This window comes from Rhinoraja longicauda, chromosome 5 (assembly GCF_053455715.1).
Source record: "Rhinoraja longicauda isolate Sanriku21f chromosome 5, sRhiLon1.1, whole genome shotgun sequence".
Classification (NCBI taxonomy): domain Eukaryota; kingdom Metazoa; phylum Chordata; class Chondrichthyes; order Rajiformes; family Arhynchobatidae; genus Rhinoraja; species Rhinoraja longicauda.
The window spans coordinates 42,371,506-42,394,916 of record NC_135957.1 but is presented as its reverse complement, the minus strand read 5'-3'; the positions used below and the strand labels follow the sequence as shown (position 1 = coordinate 42,394,916).

Here is a 23,411-nt window from a genome sequence, read left to right as displayed (position 1 = left end):
AATGTACACTACAATAAATTTCATAAGTCCTACAATTAGCAATAAATGTACTGGTAGTAGGTAATTTGGAGGATGGATTTACAATGCAACTTGGAATCACTCACGTGAAATTTCATAGCTTGTGCTCAAAGATCTTGATTTTGGCAAAATGCTACCAACCATGATCATTTTATATATTGCTCAGGAAATTGTATTTAAGCAACATTAATTTTTATTGGAAACCCGAGGCAATCGCATTGATTAAATGCATGGCAACACAGTGCAGAATAGTGAAATCAGAACAAGGCAACATCTAACTTTTCCCATAAGAAAATAACTGCAGATGCTGGTACAAATCGATTTATTCACAAAATGCTGGAGTAACTCAGCAGGCCAGGCAGCATCTCGGGAGAGAAGGAATGGGTGACGTTTCGGGTCGAGACCCTTCTTCAGACTGATGGCGTTTCAGGTCGAGACCCTTCTTCAGACTGAAGAAGGGTCTCGACCCGAAACGTCACCCATTCCTTCTCTCCCGAGATGCTGCCTGACCTGCTGAGTTACTCCAGCATTTTGTGAATAAATCTAACTTTTTCCACTTGACACAATAAAAGCATTCAATAATTTTGTGATAAAGATTAAGTCATATTTTCAATACTTTATCGTGTGGGATTTATATTTCAAGTGCAAGTTCAAAGTCTATTCTGCCTATCTATAACATGCATTTATTCACAAAATGCTGGAGTAACTCAGCAGGTCAGGCAGCATCCCAGGAGAGAAGGAATGGGTGACGTTTCGGGTCGAGACCCTTCTTCAGACTGATGCATCTATAACATGCATGTCAGCATTAATTAACCAAGGATGTATTTACAACTCTTAAATTGATTTATTAGTTAAACATTTATCCTATAATATTTAAATACAATGGCGATGCAGTTTCTAACGGGTTGGAATGGATTTGAAAGGGGTTATATCCTCGTACAAGGCAAGTAAACTTGGTTCAAGAAGATGGACACAAAATGCTGGACAAGCAGCATCTCTGGAGAGAAGGAATGGGTGACGTTTCGGGTCGAAACCCTCCTCTCCTTTGATGCTGCCTGCCCCGCTGGGTTATTCCCGCATTTTGTGTCTATCTTCTTGCCTTGTACAAGGATATAACCCCTTTCAAATCCATTCCAAACTGATAGAAACTGCATCTGCAGTTCCAAGCTACAAACTTGGTGCAAGCGCAGTTTTCCCCACGTTGGCAGAGACCCCACGGGCTGAACCTACCCAGTGCACAAGGCGAGTTCACATCTTGCAAGGCAAGTAAACTTGGTGCGTGCAGTTTTCCCCACGTTGGCAGAGAGCCCATGGGCTGAACCTGCCCAGTGCACAAGGCGAGCACTCACCGTGATGCTTGCGGGCAGCGCCGCATGGTTGCCTGGTGACAGATTGTTACACACGGGACGGCGCTGATTGACAGCTCCCGTCCAGGGCTCTCCCGGGGAAACGTCGCGGCAGCAAAGCAGCAAAGACAAGCAGGCCGTCACCCTTGAATGGTTTTGTGGTTGACACAACCACCGTTGTTGGAATCATGGCTTCCCGGAGTGCAGGAACTCTCATTACTAACTACAATGCCACATACATTCCTCCCGCCTTAATGCCCGGGTAAGAAAAGAGAGCGTTAACATTATTGTCAGAGTTTGCAAGTAATTCGCTTCAAATATTATTGTTTACATTGTGCAAGCAGTGAATTCATCACTGGGGAACATGAAAGTATTCTGGAGAGAAAACTAAACACCGTTTAGTTATAAAAGCTAGCTTTCATTAAGAAGTTTTGATCAAATATCTTGTCATTCTAAATATTAGTGTTGCAGTTGATAGTGCTTCAGCAGCCACGGTTGTCTGGGATCTTCAGTCTTTTAATGATTACTGAAATCATCCAGATTTATTTCGACCTGGTCAAGAATAATCGCACCAAAATGTCAGTCTCCTCAATAATTAGATCACTGATCTAAATTGTAGTCGCCACCTATACAAATATCCATTGAATGTCCACTCTTGGGGCCTGTTTAGAATAAGGCTTCTTATTTAGATTTAGATGATAGGCTTTCCCACAAAGGGTTTTAAATTTCATTCGTTGTGAAGTTATTGAACAATCGTGTTAAGTGGGTAAATTCAGGATTTAAACTATTGTAGAGATTCTCCTTCATCCTCACAATTTCTCTCAAAGTCCAGGGAACAATCAAACTGATAGACAACAAAAGTACTGCTCTGAGCAAGCTCCAATTGGTGAATCAGCAATCTGTTCACAAAAGGAAAACTTGGCACTTCATTAAAGGAAACAAAATAATTCAGAGTAAATACAATTGTGAATAAAATAATTTAATTCCAGTTATTGACATTGCTTTTAGTAGTATTAAATTAAATGAGAACAATGGTGTCAATTTGTTATTGCAATCACCATGCTGAATACCAGCAAAATATTGACCTTTCGTTTACTTTAGATAGCTTTATGAATACATCCTCTGTAATGCCGTGTATAGATCAAGCAGATGAAATTTAATTTAAAAACATGAAGTATTTTGTTAAGAGTAAATAAGAAGAAAATGTTTCCAAACATCAGGGTTAGCAATCTTGGCATGAATGGCTTATAAAAGGATAAATAGAACATCCATGATATTGTTATACTCAGTTAAACCCATAAAGGTGAGGTGATGGGAGCTGTTCAGTTTGGCACCAGAATAGCGTTGAACAAACCTGTTGAATTATGAGAGGTGGTCTTTTTACATAAAGAGAACTGCAAAAACAAAAGGCATTTGGTAGGAAATGCCTTCATGAGTCAGTAAACAGAAGCTAGCAGAGAGGTATTTTCTGGTTTGGATTTAGTCACGTTTGGAAGAGAGTGTGATAAATAGGGACAATCAGACGTGGCAGATCATATCTTACTAACTTGATCAAGTTTTTTTGAGGAAGTGACAAAGGTGATAGATGAGGGTAGGATAGTGGATGTTGTCTACATTAATTTTAGTAAGGCTTTGATAAAGTAACCCATGGTAGGCTGATTGAGAAGATTAAGATGCATGGGATCTACTGTGACATGGTAGGAAGGATTCAAATCTGACAGTCATAGAAGAGAGAGGACAGTGGTGGACCAAGCGCAGGCTCAGCGATCGTTTCGCTGAACGCCTCCGCTCAGTCCGCCTAAATCTACATGATCTCCCTGTTGCTAAACATTTTAACGCCACCTCCCATTCCCTCACAGACCTTTCTGTTCTGGGCCTCCTCCATTGTCAAAGTGAGGCTCAGCGCATATTGGCAGAACAGCACCTCATATTTCGCTTGGGCAGCTTACATCCCAGCAGTATGAACATTGTCTTCTCTAACTTCAAGTAACCCTTGCGTTTCCTCTCTCTGCATCCCTCCCCCTTCCCAGTTCTCCAACCAGTCTGGCTGTCTCTGTCTCTATTTGCTTCATTGTTACCTTCTCCCAGCTAACAATGATCTATTCTACATTTTCCTTGAACTTCATTCAGTTTGTTCTGGTTTCACACCTTGCCCTTCCTTATCTATGTATCTCCGTGACATCGGTCTGAAGGGTCTTGACCCGAAACGTCACCCATTCCTTCTCTCCAGAGATGCTGCCTGTCCCGCCAAGTTACTCCAGCATTTTGTGTCTATCTTCGGTTTAAACCAGCATCTGCTGTTCCTTCCTGCACAGTGGTGGAAGGGTATTTTTCAGGCTGGAGGTCTGTGACTAGCGGAGTTCTGCAGAGATTTGTGCTGGAACCTCTGCTCTACTTACTAACCAGGCTATCTACATCCAAAATTACGAAGATGGTGTGGTTGGTAAGGTGGGAGATAACACTAAAACTGGCGGAGTTGCAGACAGTGAGGACGGCAGAAGAAAAAAGAGGGGAAAGGGAGGTGTTTTTAGAAGTTACCCAAAATTGGAGAATGTACTGTTCATACCTTTGGCTTGTAAACTACCCAATAGAATATATTTAGAAATATATGTAGAAACAAGGAGTTGCAGATGCTGGCTTATGCCAACGGTAGCCAAAGTGCTGGAGGAATTCAGCATATCTGGAGAAAAATGATAGGTTACGTTTCAGGTTGGGACCCTTCTTCAGACTGAAATAGGGGGTGGGGTGGCTTGACAAGATAAGGACAAATCAGGGCAGGTAACAAATAACCTCAAGCAGGATGATGTCCTGCTAGGTCAATTATTGGTTAGGGAATGTGTGATCTGAAGAGTGATACAATGTGGTGAAATGCAGAACTAGTTAAATGAATAGGGCGGAGGAAGGGGACAAGGGGGAGGGGGAGAAGAGGGTGACCAATTTGCATGTGACCTCACTCTGGTAAAGGTGGCAGCCCAGGGCAGATAGGTCAATATGGGAATGGGAAGCAGAGTTTGTGGTTAGCAATCTGGAGATCAACTAGGCCTTGGTAGACCTTGCGCAAATGTACAGCAAAGTGGTCAAGTTTACGCTTGGTTTCACCAATGCACAGGATAAACAATATAATAAATGAGAAAAAAGGTGTATATATATATACACATAAAACACACACAACAAAACAATAAAAGTGCAAAAATACCAAACCAATACCCCCAAGTATGTAGTTCCGAGCTAATTTGGAGGTTTTGTGTTTAATAGCCTGATGGCTGCAGGGAAGAAGCTGTTCCTGAACCTGGACGTTACAGTTTTCAGACTCCTATATCTCCTCCCCGGTGGCAGGAGTGAAATGAGTGTGTGGCCAGTGTGGTGGGGGTCACTGATGATGCTGGCTGCCTTTTTGATGCTGCTTTAACGTGCGGGAAGGTGATTGCAGGATAGGAAAGTGCTCCTGGCATGTGGCAAACAGTGGAGCTTCAAAGCTCCAGCGAGCCATGTCCGATTTTGATGTGCAATGCAAGTGTGGAGTGTACATTTGCCCTGCCCCCTCATGGGTTTTCCCCAAAGTGTTTTAGTTTCCTTCTACAGCCCAAAGATGTGGTGGTTAATTGGTTACTTTCAATCACCCTTAATATTGGGGATGGTCAAAGATAGGCCTGAGAGAGAGACCAAGGGAAAGAGAATAGTTTACAGCGAAATAAGTAGGAGAATGGGATTACTTTGAGAGGCAGCATGGTCAGTTATGGGCACCATGTTCTAGGAAAGATATTGTCGAGCTTGACAATATACCAATGTTTAAAATTGTGGAACTGTTTCCATGACCTCTGTATATACATTGAATTGTAAAGAAAGAGCCCTTGCATCCTTTAAAAATGCACTATTGGCTGTTCTTCCGGCTTAATGGGGATTTTTAGCAGTGGCGTAGTTCTTTACATGGAGCATGCAGCAAATGAGCAGCCAATTCCCTGGGAACTCGTTTGTATAACTGATGGAGGCCAATTTTATCTTTTAATAAATATGAGATAAGTGTATTGAAAATATGTGAAAGACAACAATCGCATGTAATGTTTCTTGGCATGTTGTATGGCCCAGAATGCAAACCATGTTTGATATTTGTTTATACTACTGGTGAAAATAAAATCTGGATCCATTATGCATCAGCAGTACAGGTATTTTTCCTATACCTTCATGATTTATTAAATATTTCTTTTGAGGGCTGACAGTTGTTGCTATGGAAGAGGCCTTGAAGATTCATCAGAACATTTATAATCAAAAGAAAGAAAATTCCACGTGGTCTTTATAGGCCCTTGGCTCGTTTATTCAAAATTAACAAGACACATGAGAGTGCAGATGCTGGAATCTTGAATGAAAAACAAACTGCTGGAAGAACTCAGTGGGTCAGATACTGCCTTTTCACATGATTAAAACGGTTTGTTCTGTCTGATATTAGTGTAGATGATCATTCCATCAGGATGAAGTGTACAGGCAATCCATATCATTTGTCTCACATGATTGCAATAGTTAAGATTAATCTTCATTTCTGTAAAGTCTGAAGAAGGGAAACGTCACCCATTCCTTCTCTCCCGAGATGCTGCCTGACCTGCTGAGTTACTCCAGCATTTTGTGAATAATTCATTTCTGTAATCTGTGTTGCCAGGTTGGGCAAGAGGTAGCCCATGTCAAGTCAATTTAAATGTTTATTTTAAAAGGATATTATATGCACCATATTCCCACAGTTCTAATGTTCAATTCTGATGTGTCATTGTCTCCAGATGATTAAAAACATATCACTCCTTTAGTTACTTTATTGCAATTTGCTGACCAGTAGAAGTATACTTTTGCTATTTACTGATGCAAAAAATATGAAGTTTTGCTTTCTTCACTTGAAATGCTACATTCAATCACCTCATGAAAAATGTTCCAATATTGAGCCTTTTATATTTATAATTTGATACTCATTATTTTCCTACAGCCTTTTAGCACAGGCTTCATGGATGGTATGGCCCTTAAACTAAAAATGAAAGAAATTGAGGCTTTGGTGCTAATAATGGGTAGAATATTAACCCATTTCTGCAGAATTATGGCAAAGATCTTTTATATCACCTGGTCTGCTGCCTTTTTCTACAATATCCCACAAAGCTAAGGAAAAGGAATTGCCACTGTGGAGTATTTATTGATGTTAAAAAAATTATTGTCCCCAATGTGGAAATGTGATGTGAAACTTGTCTGAACTCCATGGACAAAGCTGGACATGGCTGCATCTGGGTTGCCATCCAAGCCTTGGCCAATACTTTATCATGGAGAAGGGGACGACTCAACCAAGGCTAAAACGACAGAGCCAGGATCTGTTACGATAGAACTTTATTTATCACAGGAGTGAAATTGATCTACCAACAGTCATAAAACACAATACACAAAATGCTTCCGCCCTGGTCAGAATCTGTTAGCATTATTGTCAAGGTTCCCTGCTGGCTTCAGAAATATAGACACCAGATACAATATCATGCAGAATGATGCTCGCCATTAAAAAAGACTCAACTTAATTATTTCAAATCAAATTTCGCACGATTTTGCCCCCATGTCGACTCTGCTGCTAAATCTTTCCATCTACATATTGGAGTGATTTACATACTATTCCAGAACTCTTAGATCTCAACCTAACAATCTGGATGCAATAGGATCAGATTGAATCATAGTGTTTCTCTCATCTTTGCTGCAATTGGGCCAGTGCCCTTTCATTGGAGAGATTTCACAAACCAAAATGCTTATTCGGAAGCTGAAATTCTCTGTTGGTAAAGATAGAATATCGATGTTGGATAAGGAATTGATACCTCCACAAGGGAATCAATAGGCACTTGAGAGATTGTAATTTCCAGGGTTTTGGGAAGAACCAGGGGAGCAAGAGTGATGGGATGACTGAACCAGATGTGATAGGTTGAAGGGCCCTTTCCTGTGCTGTAATGACGCAGCCATACCATGCTATTCATATTATGTGCTTGATTGCAGGTACCGTGGCTTTGTTCCAACAATACATTTCACATATGGCGATACTTATGGAAACAGCACCAGGAAATACTTTCAAGATTTTCGTATGGCAGCTCTGAATTCAAGTCAGAGTCCTTATAGCAAAGGAGGGCAATTTCCAACCTTTTATTCCAATGATCCATCTCTTGTGATAGAAAATAGAATGAACAACAGGAACAGATGGCTCTATGCTCCACGGTGGTCCAGACACGATGTGGATTTTGACAGGGAGGAAGCATTGAAAACTTTTGATAAGGTGACAAGTTAACAGAAAGGCTAATGTACTAATGCTATTAATACACTAGTACCTATTTAGTGCAATTGAAGGCCAGTCAGTGTGGGTTTGCATCATCTATTGGTCACACAAGGCAAACTCTTGCCTGATTTTCTGATCTGGTTGGTGGTTTAAAAAATAAATAAATAAATAAAATAAAATATATATATATATATATATATATATATATATATATATATATACACATACACTCACTCTGGGCTGGATGACTATTCACCTCCATGCTAAGAACCAAATGAATAGTTTATTAAAATGTTTGGACAAGATAGTTCCTTGCCAAGATCAAAATTATTAAATGCAGGTTGAAAAAATGTAGCAGGTCTTAACTCACAGCACAAGTCTTTCACAGTTTGTGGAGTTTGCAGTTGTCCTGAAGCTGAAAATGTAATGGGGCCACCTCCCCAGGTGCTCTTACATATTTGGCCAAGATTCAAGCTGGCTGATTTCATTACTCATTTATCAGCACAGAGTTAAAACTACTTTACGATGCTATAAAATGTCAAGATTCAGGGGTAGCACAGCAGGAGTATGTTAAAATGCAGGAGCTTGATCGCCCCTATGCAGAGGGCCCGACCGCCAGCTACGGGTGCCAAGATTGTCCCGTCCACAGAAGGCTCAAAGCCCCCGACTGCAGGAGGAGAAAGAAGGGAAGAGATTTAATTTTTTTTTTGTCAGTGAGGAATGTGGAGGAGTCACTGTGGTGGATGTTTATGTTAAAATGTATGTGTGTTTTATTGCTTTTTATTGGTATGACTGTATGGCAAATCAAATTTCTCGTATGTTGCAAAACATACTTGGCTAAAGTATGATTATGATTGTTATGATGATTAAAACACAGGGACCAGAAGGGCAAATCAAGCTCACTGTGAATTAATGATCATTTTCTGCTTGGATCAACATAACATTTGTAAAATTGTTAAGATTACATTTTTGTACTGTAGGCAAAGATAGATTTCAGGTTTAAATTTACTGTTGTGAAAAGAAATGTATCATTTTTGACCAGAAAATGAAGTTGGTAACTGCTAAAAGTATCCAAGTTAGTCATAGGGCATGGAAATAGGATCTTTGGCCCAACTTGTCCATGATAAAATATTTGATCCACGATTGTACCATTTGCCAACATCCCTCCGAACCTTTCCTATCCATCGCCCTGTCCAAACGTCTTTAAAATGTTATTACTGTACCTGCCCCAACTACTTCTTTTAGCAGCTCGTTCAATATACAATCACCCTCTGTTTGAAAATCAGGCAATTATTAAATAATCAAAAAAATATTTTCTAGTGCCAAACAGGAAACAGTGACAACCCGTTTCAAGAAACGAAGCAACATAATTACAGTAGTAGCCAGGAAATGTGGCAGAACTGAAATAGTAAAGGACGAGGTTGGGAGCAACCAACATCATTTAGCTCCTTTAGATTTAGCTCTTGGAGCTAACGGATTCAAGGGATGGGGGGGAAAAGCAGGAGCGGGGTACTGATCTTGGATGATCAGCCATGATCATATTGAATGGGGTGCTGGCTCGAAGGGCCAAATGGCCTACTCTTGCACCTATTTTCTACATTTCTATCATTATTTTTTAGCAACTTGCTTTGAGGATATATGCACATTACGGGAGCATGGGCAAACCTGGAGCAAGAAATAACACTCTGAAGTTCACAACTGTGTCTTTATTGACGTTAATTAAACGTATTTTTACTAGTTGGCTCAGCAACACCGGGAGAACTACAAAGATAAGACAGGCACGATACCCCGAATCGACCATTTTGTGCTGCCTGGGAGAGAGGAGTACACATTCCCTTGTTTGCCAAACATGCGAGTATGACATGGGTGAAGGGCCTAGGATGAATTATTACGCCTTGCTAATTTAACAGAAGTGTTTAATAAATTATTTGGAAATGAAGTGGCAGATTAAATTTAATTAATTAAAGTAAATGCGCCATGTACATTCCTTTAGTAACTCCGTGACAAGACTTTTTAAACACATTTTTCCAGTATCACTGAGCAGATACATTATCCAAGAGAAAGGCCTTCCTAAATGGTGGGGGGGAAAAAAAACTGCAGATGCTGGTTTAAATCGAAGGTAGACACAAAATGCTGGAGTAATTCAGCGGGTCAGGCAGCATCTCTGGAGAGAAGGAATGAGTGACATCTCGGGTCTCGACTCTTCTTCAGACTGATGTCGGGGGAGGGGGTGGTCTCGCCCACTCCCCCGACATCAGTCTGAAGAAGGGTCGAGACCCGAAATGTCACCCATTCCTTCTCTCCAGAGATGCTGCCTGACCTGCTGAGTTACTCCAACATTTTGTGTCTACCTTCCTGAATGGTGTTGGCATTGCTTTATTATCGTCATGTGTACCGAGATAGTGTAAAACTTTGTATCTTGTGATATCCTGGCAGATCATACCAAACATGCATAATAATTTCATACGTTCAAGAAGTAGTGTAAAAAGGGAAAATAAACAGTGCATAATATAATGACACAGCTATAGAAAAGTGCAGATGAAATAGGATGTGGTTAATATGGGATGTGAATGAGGCTGGCTGGCAAAACCTATTATGGGGTCTGGATTTAATATACAATAATAACTAGGTAAGTTCGCCACAACACAAAGTGCTAGAGTGCAAAGGATCATAGTAAAACAATTAATTTTATTTGAGATTTGCAATTTAAAATCAAATTTCTTGAATTTAGCTTCAAATTACTATTATGGATTCCAAGCTTTCAATCTCCATGTTACCAGTCTAGTAAGTTAATTTCTAACATCGTCATGCAAAGGAAACAGTGGTACATTTCCAACTTCCTGCTTGGCCGATGAAGAGGTGCATTTTAATATTTGCAGGGAACATTCACCAAGGTATGAAAACTAGGATTTTAAATGAGATTCAATAGCATTTCAATGTGACTGTCATTATAAGTAAGTTACACAAAATGAACATTTTATCATGAATTTCAATCCAATTAATTTTAATGAATGGATAGGAGAATGATAGATTTCTATCCATCCAAAAGTGTTTATTTTATGCATGGTAAATATGTTATTTGAGCTGCATTTGAAAGATTAATGAACAACACACAAGTCTAATCGTTGGTAAATACAATTAAAGAAACCAAAAAAGAAAAAAAACCTTCCATGCAAGTTCAATTTCTGAAATTAAAAAAACTTGGAATACTGATCGCTAATTCCCTAATACACTCCAGCACACAAAGGTAACCAGGGTTGTCTGTGCCAAGTCAGTCAATCAATTTCCAGAATTAATCCCACAGTTTATAATTCCCAATTTGCAGGTTTGTGAGAATTATTTCCAAACATACTCAGATTTTAAATCTCACCTTCCCCTTGGAACCTTCAGTAGCTTTTCCAAACACTATAATCATTGTCCTTACACATAACTTCATGCTCATCATCCCAGGTGTATTCATTTTCATTCATCTAAACTGGTACTTGTTGTCCCCTTGGCTTCAATCTAATCAATGCATAATCCAAGTGGCAACCAGTCCTGTTCTCCATAATACGTTACAAAACATTATTTTACTCTTAAAATATTTCAATTACAACAAAACTAGAAATCAAGAACAGTGTTGTAAATAATGAAATTAAAAGATTAGAAAGTGGTATAAGTTTCAATATATTTACTTATTACAAAAGAATACTAATTCTTAGTTTTAAGACAATTTTACCTTGCATTGAAGTGCCGTCAGAAAAATAAATACAAGTCGATTATAAAACTCAGTGTAAAAGGGGACACTTGGTTGCTGACAACACACGTTACTAAAGATAACTTGCTTTCCAATAACTAACCAAGTGCACTGACTTTCAAAGAACAAGGTCTCATGCAACATGGATTGAAGATTCTAACATGGGCCTTTTGTCAGATGAAGCACGAGTGTCTCAATCATATTTGTGTTGAGATACCTTCAGTGAATAACTGGGAACTGAAATTTTCATCTATTTTAATTTCAACCTGGAAAACAAACACGAACCAAACATAATACCAAACTTTTAAATCCTGAAGTTTATGATGGAACATATTGATATTTGTGAAGATGAAATTAAAGATGATCTTCAAACTAATCATGAAGATTCTTCTGCTCTGAAATAGTAAATAGTGCTCTGAAACAACTGGCAGGTTAGGCAGCATCAATAGAAAGAGTTTTATTGTCAGTCAAAGACCCTTCATCAGAACTGGAAAAGTTGGAGGAAGAATAGATACAAATGAGTGAATAACTATGGTATGAGGTCACAGTTGCAAAGATCATCTGGTTGATGGGCGAATGGGGGAGTTGCAAGCTTCAGTGTAAAGACAAGGGACATAAAAGTTAGAACCAGTGGGCGACCTGATAACTTCTGAAAGACCTGGTCAGTTCTGAAAGACAGAGGTGGTGAGTTATCTGAAGTCAGAGTTCAAAACCATACAGGATCTGTCCTTTAAAAAATTCTTAATACCCAACTCCCCGAATTCTGTTTGCAGTACCTCGCATCTTTTCCAATGTCATTGGTACCAATACGAACCACAACCTCTGGTTGATCACTGTCCTATCTCAATGTTCTTTGTCTGCTCAGGAACATTCATGACTTGACCACAATGAATGCAGCACCCGTGGTCCTGTTTGTGGCCCCGTGGTCCTGTTTGTGCCCCCCCCATCTCTGCCCCCTCTGCTTGCCTAGATTTTTCCCTACTCTGCTTTCTAGCGCAGTCCGGCACCATGCCACTGATCTGGTGGCTGCCACTATTTTCCCCCGAGATGCCATCACCTCCTGCCATTATCCAAACTGATATTTGTTTGAGAAGAGTCGCAGGTGATTCCTGCACTCCCTGCCTGCCTCACCTGGTGATCGCCTGAGTGAACTAGGTTAATTCCCGGAATGGCGGGACTGTCGTATGTTGAAAGGCTGGAGTGATTGGGCTTGTATACACTGGAATTTAGAAGGATGAGGGGGGATCTTATTGAAACATATAAGATAATTAGGGGATTGGACACATTAGAGGCAGGAAACATGTTCCCAATGTTGGGGGAGTCCAGAACAAGGGGCCACAGTTTAAGAATAAGGGGTAGGCCATTTAGAACAGAGATGAGGAAGAACTTTTTCAGTCAGAGAGTGGTGAAGGTGTGGAATTCTCTGCCTCAGAAGGCAGTGGAGGCCAGTTCGTTGGATGCTTTCAAGAGAGAGCTGGATAGAGCTCTTGAGGATAGCGGAGTGAGGGGGTATGGGGAGAAGGCAGGAACGGGGTACTGATTGAGAGTGATCAGCCATGATCGCATTGAATGGCGGTGCTGGCTCAAAGGGCTGAATGGCCTACTCCTGCACCTATTGTCTATTGAACCTTTGGTGAGTTCATCTCGTTAAAACAACTATCAGACACTCTACCTCCTGTGGTGTTCAGTAAGTCTAACTCCCACTCCAATTGATCCACGTGGCATGAGAGGAGCTGTAGATGGCCACACTTCCTGAAAAAGCAGTCGTCATGGACACTTGACTGCTCCCCAATTTCCCACATCTGACAGTGGGAGGGGGTCATGCCACTCAAATAACTGTTATAACTACACATTAAAAAAAATAGCTGATTACAGAAAGGGGGATGCAATAGACAATAGGTGCAGGAGTAGGTCATTCGGCCCTTCGAGCCAGCACAACCATTCAATGTGATCATGGCTGATCATTCTCAATCAGTACCCCGTTCCTGCCTTCTCCCCATACGCCATGACTCTGCTATCCTTGAGAGCTCTACCTAGATCTCTTAAATACATTCAGAGAATTGGCCTCCACTGCCTTCTGAGGCAGAGAATTCCACAGATTTACAACTCTGACTGAAAAATATTTTTTCCATCTCCCTTCTAAATGGCCTATCCCTTATTCTTAAACTGTGGCCCTTGGTTCTGGACTCCCCCATCATTGGGAACATGTTTCCTGCCTCTAATGTGTCCAACCCCTTAATAATCTTATATGTTTCGATAAGATTCCCTCTCATCCTTCTAAATTCCAGTGTATGCAAGCCTAGTCGCTCCAGTCTTTCAACATATGACAGTCCCGCCATTCCAGGAATTAACCTAGTAAACCGACGCTGCATGCCCTCAATAGCAAGAATATCCTTCCTCAAATTTGGAGACCAGAACTGCACACAGTACTCCAGGTGTGGTCTCACTAGGGCCCTGTACAACTGCAGAAGGACCACTTTGCTCCTATATTCAACTCCTCTTGTTATGAAGGCCAACATTCCATTGGCTTTCTTCACTGCCTGCTGTACCTGCATGCTTCCTTTCAGTGCTGATGCACTACGACACCCAGATCTTTTTGTACGTCCCCTTTCCTAACTGGACACCATTCAGATAATAATCTACCTTCCTATTCTTACCACCAAAGTGGATAACCTCACAATTATCCACATTAAACTGCATCTGCCATGCATCCGCCCAGTCACACAACCTGTCCAAGTCACCCTGCAACCTCATAGCATCTTCCTCATAGTTCACACCCAGCTTTGTATCATCTGCAAATTTGCTAATGGTACTTTTAATCACTTCATCCAAGTCATTAATGTATATTGTAAATTGCTGCGATCCCAGCACCGAGCCTTGCGGTACCCCACTAGTCACTACCTGCCGTTCTGAAAGGGACCCATTTATCCCCACTCTTTGCTTTCTGTCTGCCAACCAATTTTCTATCCATGTCAGTACCCTACGCCCAATACCATGTGCTCTAATTTTGCCCACTAATCTCCTATGTGGGACCTTGTCGAAGGCTTTCTGAAAGTCGAGGTACACCATATCCACCGGCTCTCCCCAGTCAATTTTCCTAGTTACATACTAAAAAAATTCCAGAAGATTAGCCAAGCATGATTTCCCCTTCGTAAATCCATGCTGACTCAGAACGATCCTGTTACTGCTATCCAAATGCTCCGCAATTTCGTCTTTTATAATTGACTCCATCTTCCCCACCACTGATGTCAGACTAACTGGTCTATAATTTCCCGTTTTCTCTCTCCCTCCTTTCTTAAAAAGTGGGATAACATTAGCTACCCTACAATCCACAGGAACTGATCCTGAATCTATAGAACATTGGAAAATGATCACCAATGCGTCCACAATTTCTAGAGCCACCTCCTTAAGTACATCTTACCTTGCCCTTATTGTTACTGCTCGCTCTTTTCAACAAAGCCCCATGTTCACCAGGGCCTGAACTTTAACCTACCAGCAACACTTCCACATGAAGCCAGCCCTTTTCAAAAATGCCCACTTCGCTGGAGCCAGACTCCCTTTTATTTGCTGCCAGGGCAGTCACAAGCAAAACTAACAACTCTTCCCTTGCAACGGACTTTTTAAATCTCCTGTGCACTGCCTCCTCATAGCTAGGCCAAACACGAGTGAAACTAACTCAAAATATCAATCCCAGATTATTTTCTCCATCTCTCTCCTATCGTCATTTTTATTCCTGCTGGAGCAATTTAGCGAGTTAGGCAGCATCTGCGCAGGGAAATGAAAACAGACAATTCAGATTCACTCCCTTTTCCCTCCGGAGGGTCCCCATGCAAAACACTGTCTGCCCATTTCCCTTGACAGATGCTGCCTGACCTGCTGAGTTCCTCCAGCTGTTTTTTCTTGTTCAAGATTCCAGCTTCTGGTCTCTTGGGTCTGCATCATTCTTCCTCAGTTTACGCTTCTCCAGGCAGTCCAGCAATGATTTAACAAGCTTTCACCACTCTCTTTTGACAACATCAAGACTACTTATTGGATCTCGATCTCCTTCTCCCACCCCATAATTTAATCTATGCTTATTTCCCTCACTTTACCTCGCGGTTATTGATGGGACTCTGCTTCTTCCAGTCCTGCCTGAGTCGTTCCAGCATTGTTTTTATTTCAGATTTCCAGTTTCAATTTGTTTTTAAATGATAAAATATTTGATTAAATGCTTTGTTGTGTATAATTTGCTATTATTTTGTATGCTTTTCTCAGGTAACTTACACATGCTATCTCCTCCACACAACAGACACTGGAGGTTTACAATAAAGCCTTCATAACTCTGGAAGGAGATGAGGAATTCCAGAGTGAACAACATTTGCAAATCTAACAAATTATTGCCTTCTGAAATTTGGTTTGATTTTCTAGTAGTTTAAAATCCAAGTTTTAATGTCATACTTTAAAGAGATCTAAATTTAAGTGACGATATGACTTATTGCAGAAGTTGTTTTGTAAATTAATTTACATGAAGGTTGCTCTTTGCTTTATTTAATGCGCAACAAATTACTGAAGTCAAAACATTTTAACTGCAGTTTTATCAATTTGATTGAAGACTATAATTGGAAACCAAATTGTAACAAAAAGAAATTCAACTGTTAATATTTATATTCTCAAGGTTGGAGTTCTTCAATGGTCAATTAATATTTACAATGAATGGAAAGTCATGTTTCACAAGATGTACACTTTCCCTTACTATCAATGTGTCATTCTCAGGAACTGTGCCAAAGCAGCAGAGACAAAATAATGTAAATGCCATTTAAAACTTGATTGCAAAGTAATATATGCAGTGATTTAAAATAAGTCTCTTGTTACTGGCTTGTGTTTTTGAGGATGTTTTGTTCCATGGAGCTTCATATTATTTGATACATTTGTCTTCAATCTGGACATATTCCAGCTTCATAATAAGGAACAAAGATTGTCTAGAGGTTTGCCAACTCTCCTGGCTTGTTGTGGCATCTCCAGGATTTGTGATTAATCCCAGGACTCAACTGAGAGCTGGCCATAATAAAAATAATAGGCACATTAAATTATAAATGATAGGAAATAATGAATTTCACAAAAGTGCTGGCAAAGAAAATATTTCCTGGATTATTGGAGAATTGGGTCATTTTCCAGCTGCTATGAGACTTGATGGTTTGGGCAACAAATGATGGGACATGTAATGAGGTCATCTGAGCAAGAGGGGTAGGGTGTGATTAAATCCTTGCCCACATTCAGCCAATGCTCACCACCCCACTTGTTAATGTGTAGAAGCTAACTTGCAATGTGCATCATAACATTAGCTAAATGATTTTTTAAATATAGTCGGAAAAAAACTGCAGATGCTGGTTTAAATCGAAGGTTGACACAAAATGCTGGATTAACTCAGCGGGTCAGGCAGCATCTCAGGCGAGAAGGGATGGGTGACGTTTCGGGTTGAGACTCTTCTTTAGACTGATGTCAGGGGAGGGGGCAGGACAAAGATAGGATGGAGTCGGAGACAGGAAGACTAGTGGGAGAACTGGGAAGGGGATAGAGAGGGGAAGCAGGGACTACCTGAAGTTAGAGGTGAATGTTCATATCACTGGGGTGTGAACTGCCCAAGTGAAATACGAGGTGCTGCTCCTCTAATTTGCGCTGGGCCTCACTCCGACAATGGAGGAGGCCCAGGACAGAAAGGTCAGATTGGGAATGGGAGGTGGAGTTGAAGTGCTGAGCCACCGGGAGATCAGGCAGTCATTGTGGCACAGTGGTAGAGTTGCTGCCGCACAGCGAATGCAGCACTGGAGACCCGGGTTTGATCCTGACTACTGGTGCTGTCTGTACGGAGTTTGTACGTACTCCGTGATCTGCGTGGGTTTTCTCCGAGATCTTCGGTTTCCTCCCACACTCCAAAGACGTACAGGTTTGTAAGTTAATTGGCTTGGTAAATATAAAAAATGTCCCTAGTGGGTGTTGGATAATGTTAAAAATTGTCCCTAGTGGGAATAGGATACTTCTAGTATAGTCCCTCGTGGATTCTTCGGAAGTGATGACCACAAGAAGGAGTTTGGTTGAGACTGAGCGGAGGTGTTGAGCGAAACGATCGCCGAGCCTGTGCTTGGTGTCGCCGATGTAGAGAAGTAGACATCTGGAACAGCGGATACAATAAATTAGGTTGGAGGAGTCAGTCTGTCTCAACCAACCTGATTTCCCGGGGGCTCAGCACTTCAACTCCCTCTCCCATTCCCAACCTGACATGTAACAAAACAGAGGTGGAAAGACTGAAAAGAATCGACCTGTTGCACACACCATTTCACTCATCATTGTGCTGATATTTTCACTGAACTGTCTTCTCCACTCCATTAATGTAAAAAGGACAATAATATTCAGGACACAAGTACATAAACCATTCGTTAAATGTGAACACTGAAATTATAAATTAACCATCATCCATGGACATTAGACATTAACCTGCAATTGTGGAAGCTTTTGAAATTTGCAGGGCATCTTGTATAGATACCGTTCAAAGAAATAGACAGTATTCATTTCAGTGAAAATATTCAAATGCCACCCAAAAATATTACAGTAAGACTTCTTTTTAGCCAGCAAGTGAATTATTTTAATGTGATGAGATGTAATCTGGATCAACAACTGTCAGACGAAACTGGTGTATATGCACTTCTGTAGATGTTATTCAAGATGCATTACTTTTGCCTCTGATATATGCCCATCAGGTGTAAATATACAGGAAATTTAACCCACATAAGTGGATGGAGAGAAGACAAAGCAACTATTTTTATATAGTGCATCACTTTGGAAATTTCAGTTAATCTAAACATCAATGTGTGTTCCAAGTTGCCAGTGCTTTCACGTATGAATTGAGAAAATTGTTAACATAATTTGGTAAGGTGGCAGACTCTCCAGATTTGCTGTAAAATGGAGTTAGAACAGCAATCTTTAAAAGCTGTTGATGGTATTTTTACATTTGCCATGTTAACAGCCTGCGAATTTATGTAAAAACCACATCCAATCAGTTACAGAAACCATTGAATGTAATTCAGCAGACATCAAAATCCATCAATTGCGTTTGTATTCCAAAATGCAGATTAAATCTGTTTTTGTTGCTTACGTTCCATTTACAGCAAGAAATCGTGTCATGCAAGATAAAACCAAACTTCCATGACTTAAACGACGATCAATATAATGAACATCACATTGCTAACGTACCAATTAGACTAAGTGACAGGTGAACTTAATGATACCAAACAGAGCAAACCAGATAGTACATTGCTAATTATGCAAAATAACTGATTATGCAAATTATCGTGTGTATTTCCACAGGAGGTTCAGTTATGAGCAATCAATTTTTTTCATATTGGGAATAAGTATTTGAAGTTATAACATTTCTTATCTTAAGTTTATGAACACTAGTTATATGATCCAATAAGTATCTTTCATAAGTATCGTGTTTGCCAATAAAATTTGCATTTTGAGGTACAAGACTGGACCTTGATTTAGACTATGTTTGGCGCCGAGCCTCATAGGAGACACTAGATGTGTTTAAAAGCCATCAAAATGATCCGCTTTAAGAAGGGACTAAGGTGAAAGAGGTAGATTGAGAGGTTTTGTATTTACCCCGAGCACCATTCATGACAGTATGAAAATAGGACACTTGCACAAGCATAGATTTACATAGAAACATAGACATAGAAAATAGGTGCAGGAGGAGGCCATTCAAGCCAGCACTGCCATTCATTGTGATAATGGCTGATCATCCACAATCAGTAACCTGTGCCCAACTTCTCCCCATATCCCTTGATTCCACTAGCCTTCAGAGCTCTATCTAACTCTTAAATTCATCCTGTGATTTGGCCTCCACTGCCCTCTGTGGCAGAGAATTCCACAAATTCACAACTCTGAGTGAAAAAGTTCCTTCTCACCTCAGTTTTAAATGGCCTCCCCTTTATTCTAAAACTGTGGCCCCTGGTTCTGGACTCCCCCAACATTGGGAACATTTTTCCTGCATCTAGCTTGTCCAATCCTTTTACAATTTTATATTTCTCTATAAGATCCCCTCTCATCCTTCTAAACTCCAGTAAATACAGTTGAACTGTGTTAATCTTTGGTTGCTGTCAAAAAATATTTGCAATACGCAATATATTAAAATAGGTTAAACGTGGGCAGATTTTGATTGTAAAATGTAAAGTGACGATTCACCACTGCCATCAAGTGGAATAGAACATGATAACAGCTCAGATGTTAGAAGTCTAAAATAAAATTGAAAATGCTCACACCACTCTGCGGGTCAGTCAGCAGGTTTGGAGAAAGTTAATATTTCAGGTCCAAGACCCTTTCCTCAGACAAAAGATCTTGGAGCAGAAATGTAGGAAAATAACTGCCGATATTGATACAAATCGAAGGTATCACAAAATGCTGGAGTAACTCAGCAGGTCAGGCAGCATCTAGGAGAGAAAGAATGGGTGACGTTTCGGGTCGAGACCCTTCTTCAGACTGATGTCGGGGAGGGGGGGGGGAGGGGTGGGACAAAGAAAGGATATAGGTGGAGACAGGAAGACAGAGGGAGAACTGGGAAGGGGGAGGGGAAGAGAGGGACAGAGGAACTATCTAAAGTTAGAGAAGCAGAAATTATAGTGGAGTAGAATAATTCATTGAGTAATTCAAGCAGAGAGAAAGCTATGCAGTCTCTTCAATTATAAAAAACAGTGCTGGAGTAGCTCAGCAGGTTGGCAGCACCTCTGGATGGTGAAGTTTCGGGTTGGGGCCCTTCTTGGGGGGGGGGGGGGGGGAGGGGGAAGAAAGCCGTAAGAGAGGAGGGGTGGGACAAAGCCTAGCGAGGGATAGGTTGATAAAAGGCGAGGAGGATTTTGATAGGCAGATGGTTTGTCAAAGACCAGAGATGAAAAGACAAAAAGATGAGACACAAGGATAGAAGTGGTGCCAGTTGTGAAGCCAGAGGAAAGAATATAGGTGGAAGCAGGAGAAATGGGTGCACCGAGGTGGGGCACAGAGGAAGCTTGTTTATAATTGGTAACCTAAAATTGAAGAATTTAATGTTCATACTGTTAGGTTGTAAGCTACCCAAGCAGAACTCAAGGTGCTATTTCTCCAGTTTGTGTGTGGCCTCACTCTGGCAATGGAGGCAGCCCAGGACAGAAAGATCAATACGAGAATGGGAAGGGGAGTTAAAATGGTTCGCAACTGGGAGATCCAGTAAGACTTGGCGGACCGAGCGCAAGTATTTGATTAAACGGCAGCCGACCCCACATTTAGTCTTGACTGTTCTGACACACCTTTCTTTACCCCTCCCCCTCTAACGATCAGTCTAAAGGGTCCCAACCCAAAATATCACCTGTCCATGCTCTCCAGAGATGCTACTTAATCCACTGAGTTACTACAGCACTTGCAATTACTTGCATCAACATATTTCTCCAGTATGTTGATCTCAGAAATTTGCAAGGTAATAATTTTAAAGCACAATAGTTCATAGACAACATTTTAAAATTACGTAATGTAAAAGCCAAGATGTTCAAGGGCATGGTAACTACCCACTGAATCAAAAAAAGAACTTGATTTACATATATGCAAGTCAATTGCATTCAGTCTATATCCATTGCAATATCAAAAAAATATAAACTGAGTTCGAAAAAATAATTAACTCTCACCCTGAACAATTTTCAAACAGCCAACATGACAAAGATGATTGTCCTTCTCCTGACTACATTTCCTGGCCACGCGAGGCCTTAGACAGACTTTGCAAAGACAATATGGAAGCTGCACTGTGCATCTCTCCCAAAGGACATTCCTGTGTTGCCCTGAACAAACCACCGTGAGTAGAATTACCTGTACTGTTCATGGAGTAGAGTAACAAGCTTCATTTTAATGTGCTGCAAATATGCCTTAAACCTTAGAAATGAGAGCTAACTTATCTATTCAGAAAATAGTGGTTGCTTAAATACCAGGTGCAATCTTCATTAAACAAATACATATCACGCCAAACTAGGGAAGCAAAACATCCAGGTGACGATAGAGACAGATCCACTGGTTCGACCAATTGTCTCGGAGAGCCACAGCCCATTGCGTTTAGCCCACCCAATACCATCCTGATACACTCTAAAGCCTGGATGACATGAATAAACGGACAAAGATGTAGGTCAATGAAGGGGAAATGGCTATCTGACTCATTTAATTAATAGTGAAAGAGATCACTTTGACTAGTTGGCACCACACAGATTTCTCTTTTCATAAGAGGTGGTCTTTTTAATTGGAAGTTTACTACACTTGTCAATGAAGGATGTGATATGTTTGATGGTGCAAATGTTTCCTTAGAGCAATGGTCTCTTGATCCTGGATGGCTTATGATTCATGATAAGGTGCAAGGATCTTCTGTCAAGGTATCAATCGAACAAAGGAAAGCAGCCAGTGCAAAATTCCAAGCAGAGCATTTAGAGCATTCAATGAGAGCATTAGGCCTGATGTGTTCACCTTGCTGTTTATTCCCAATGAACCTGGTCCTATTGCAAATACAACCTAATTACTATTTCCTATTACTTGCCACAAGTGACTCATAACACGGAGACAGGCACTGCAGAACATTTTTGTACACTCATCAGCTCCCCCAGATTTTACCATTCATCGACACACTAGGTGCAATTTACATTGGGTAATTAACCTACCAACTTGTAGGTTTTTGGTGCGCGAGATGAAACCAGAGCACCTGGAGGAAAACCCCATTATTACAAGGAGAACGTGCAAACTCCACACAGGTTAGGATTGAACCTAGGCCTCGAGCTGTGAGGCAGTGACTCTACTAGTTGCGACACTGTGTCACCCACTCATGTCTTTGTTTCACATCAATTATTCCATGACAGCAGATTGCATCTTGTAAAGGATAATGAAGGTTCTCCCAAATTTCCTACTGGACATTAGTGACTATCCTCTTAAAACCCTAATTTTTGATCTAATTTGAGTGTGAAAGCAGAACATTTACATCAACTTCTCACGTAGTATCAACATCCTCATCAATTACAACCTCAAATCTAAGCCCTAGCTGAACTAAACAAAGTCAATCCCCGAAATGTAAGGGACAATAGTCCAAATGCTAATTTATACACTGCATCATGAGCTTTTAGTTTAGTTTAGAGATAGTGCTGCAACAGGCCCCTTTGGCCCACGAGTCCACACCAACCAGCGATCCCTGCGCATTAACACTATCCTACACACACTCGGGATCATTTACACCTGTACCAAGCTAATTAGCCTACAAACCTGTACGTGTTTGGAGTGTGGGAGGAAATCGAAGATCCAACAGCATTGTTGTAGGATATATTTTCAGAAATGCACTTATGATATTTAATACCCAAATGCAATCAAACAAAGCAGAATTTATTGTTGAGAAGCCTCAATAAACAAGTACAGCCTTATAAATGAACTCTATTGAACCTTCAGCAACGTTATACAAAATGCTTCAATTTAAAGAAATGCTACTTCCTTAACCAATTTGGATTTCTTGCAGATACCTGTATTGTCCAACACTTGATAAGGGGATGTTGTTTGGTGGCAATGGACCAACATCACCATTGCGCAGCAGTCCCCAAAAGATTAATGACTACCAAGCAGGATATGATCAAACAACATACTCTTGTGAAGATAAATAATTGACTGCAAAGTTATTTTATTACTAGTTTAGAGGATGAATTGTAATAAAACATTTACTAATCCCTTGTATTTGCCTTTTTGCTGTATGGATTCGCTTCTGGCATTTAGGAAATTAACATCTCATTTTAAGAGCATTAATCATTTTCTATCACTTTCTACCCCCAAAATGTTCCCATTTATGAATGAAGTCAACAAATTCAGATGACCATTTGACCAAGTGATGAAGCAGCGAGCTAACTGGTCTTCTAACTTTATCCTAATGACACTATCCACTAATATCAACTCCACAGGTCTCTTGGTTGAGATAACCCATGTTTGCACTATGACAGTTAAGATGCATAACAATCCTTCTCTGAGAATT

The 23,411-nt window shown here is 40.6% G+C and overlaps 1 protein-coding gene across 1 annotated transcript; it reads left to right on the top strand.

The window, feature by feature from the left end:
* The first annotated feature begins 1,552 nt into the window (after positions 1-1,552).
* Positions 1,553-23,049, top strand: cimip2c (ciliary microtubule inner protein 2C). Its single transcript, XM_078400129.1, has 5 exons — positions 1,553-1,626; positions 7,365-7,638; positions 9,377-9,489; positions 21,078-21,221; positions 22,908-23,049. Exons 1-5 carry the CDS (start codon positions 1,553-1,555, stop codon positions 23,047-23,049), a joined length of 747 nt encoding a protein of 248 aa, XP_078256255.1.
* The last annotated feature ends 362 nt before the right edge of the window (positions 23,050-23,411 follow it).

Coding starts and splice junctions, on each gene's coding strand:
- cimip2c (XM_078400129.1), top strand. CDS start 1,553: ATGGCTTCCCGGAGTGCAGGAACTCTCATTACTAACTACAATGCCACA. Junction 7,639..9,376: donor CATTGAAAACTTTTGATAAG/GTGACAAGTTAA, acceptor TATTTTTACTAG/TTGGCTCAGCAACACCGGGA. Junction 21,222..22,907: donor GTTGCCCTGAACAAACCACC/GTGAGTAGAATT, acceptor GATTTCTTGCAG/ATACCTGTATTGTCCAACAC.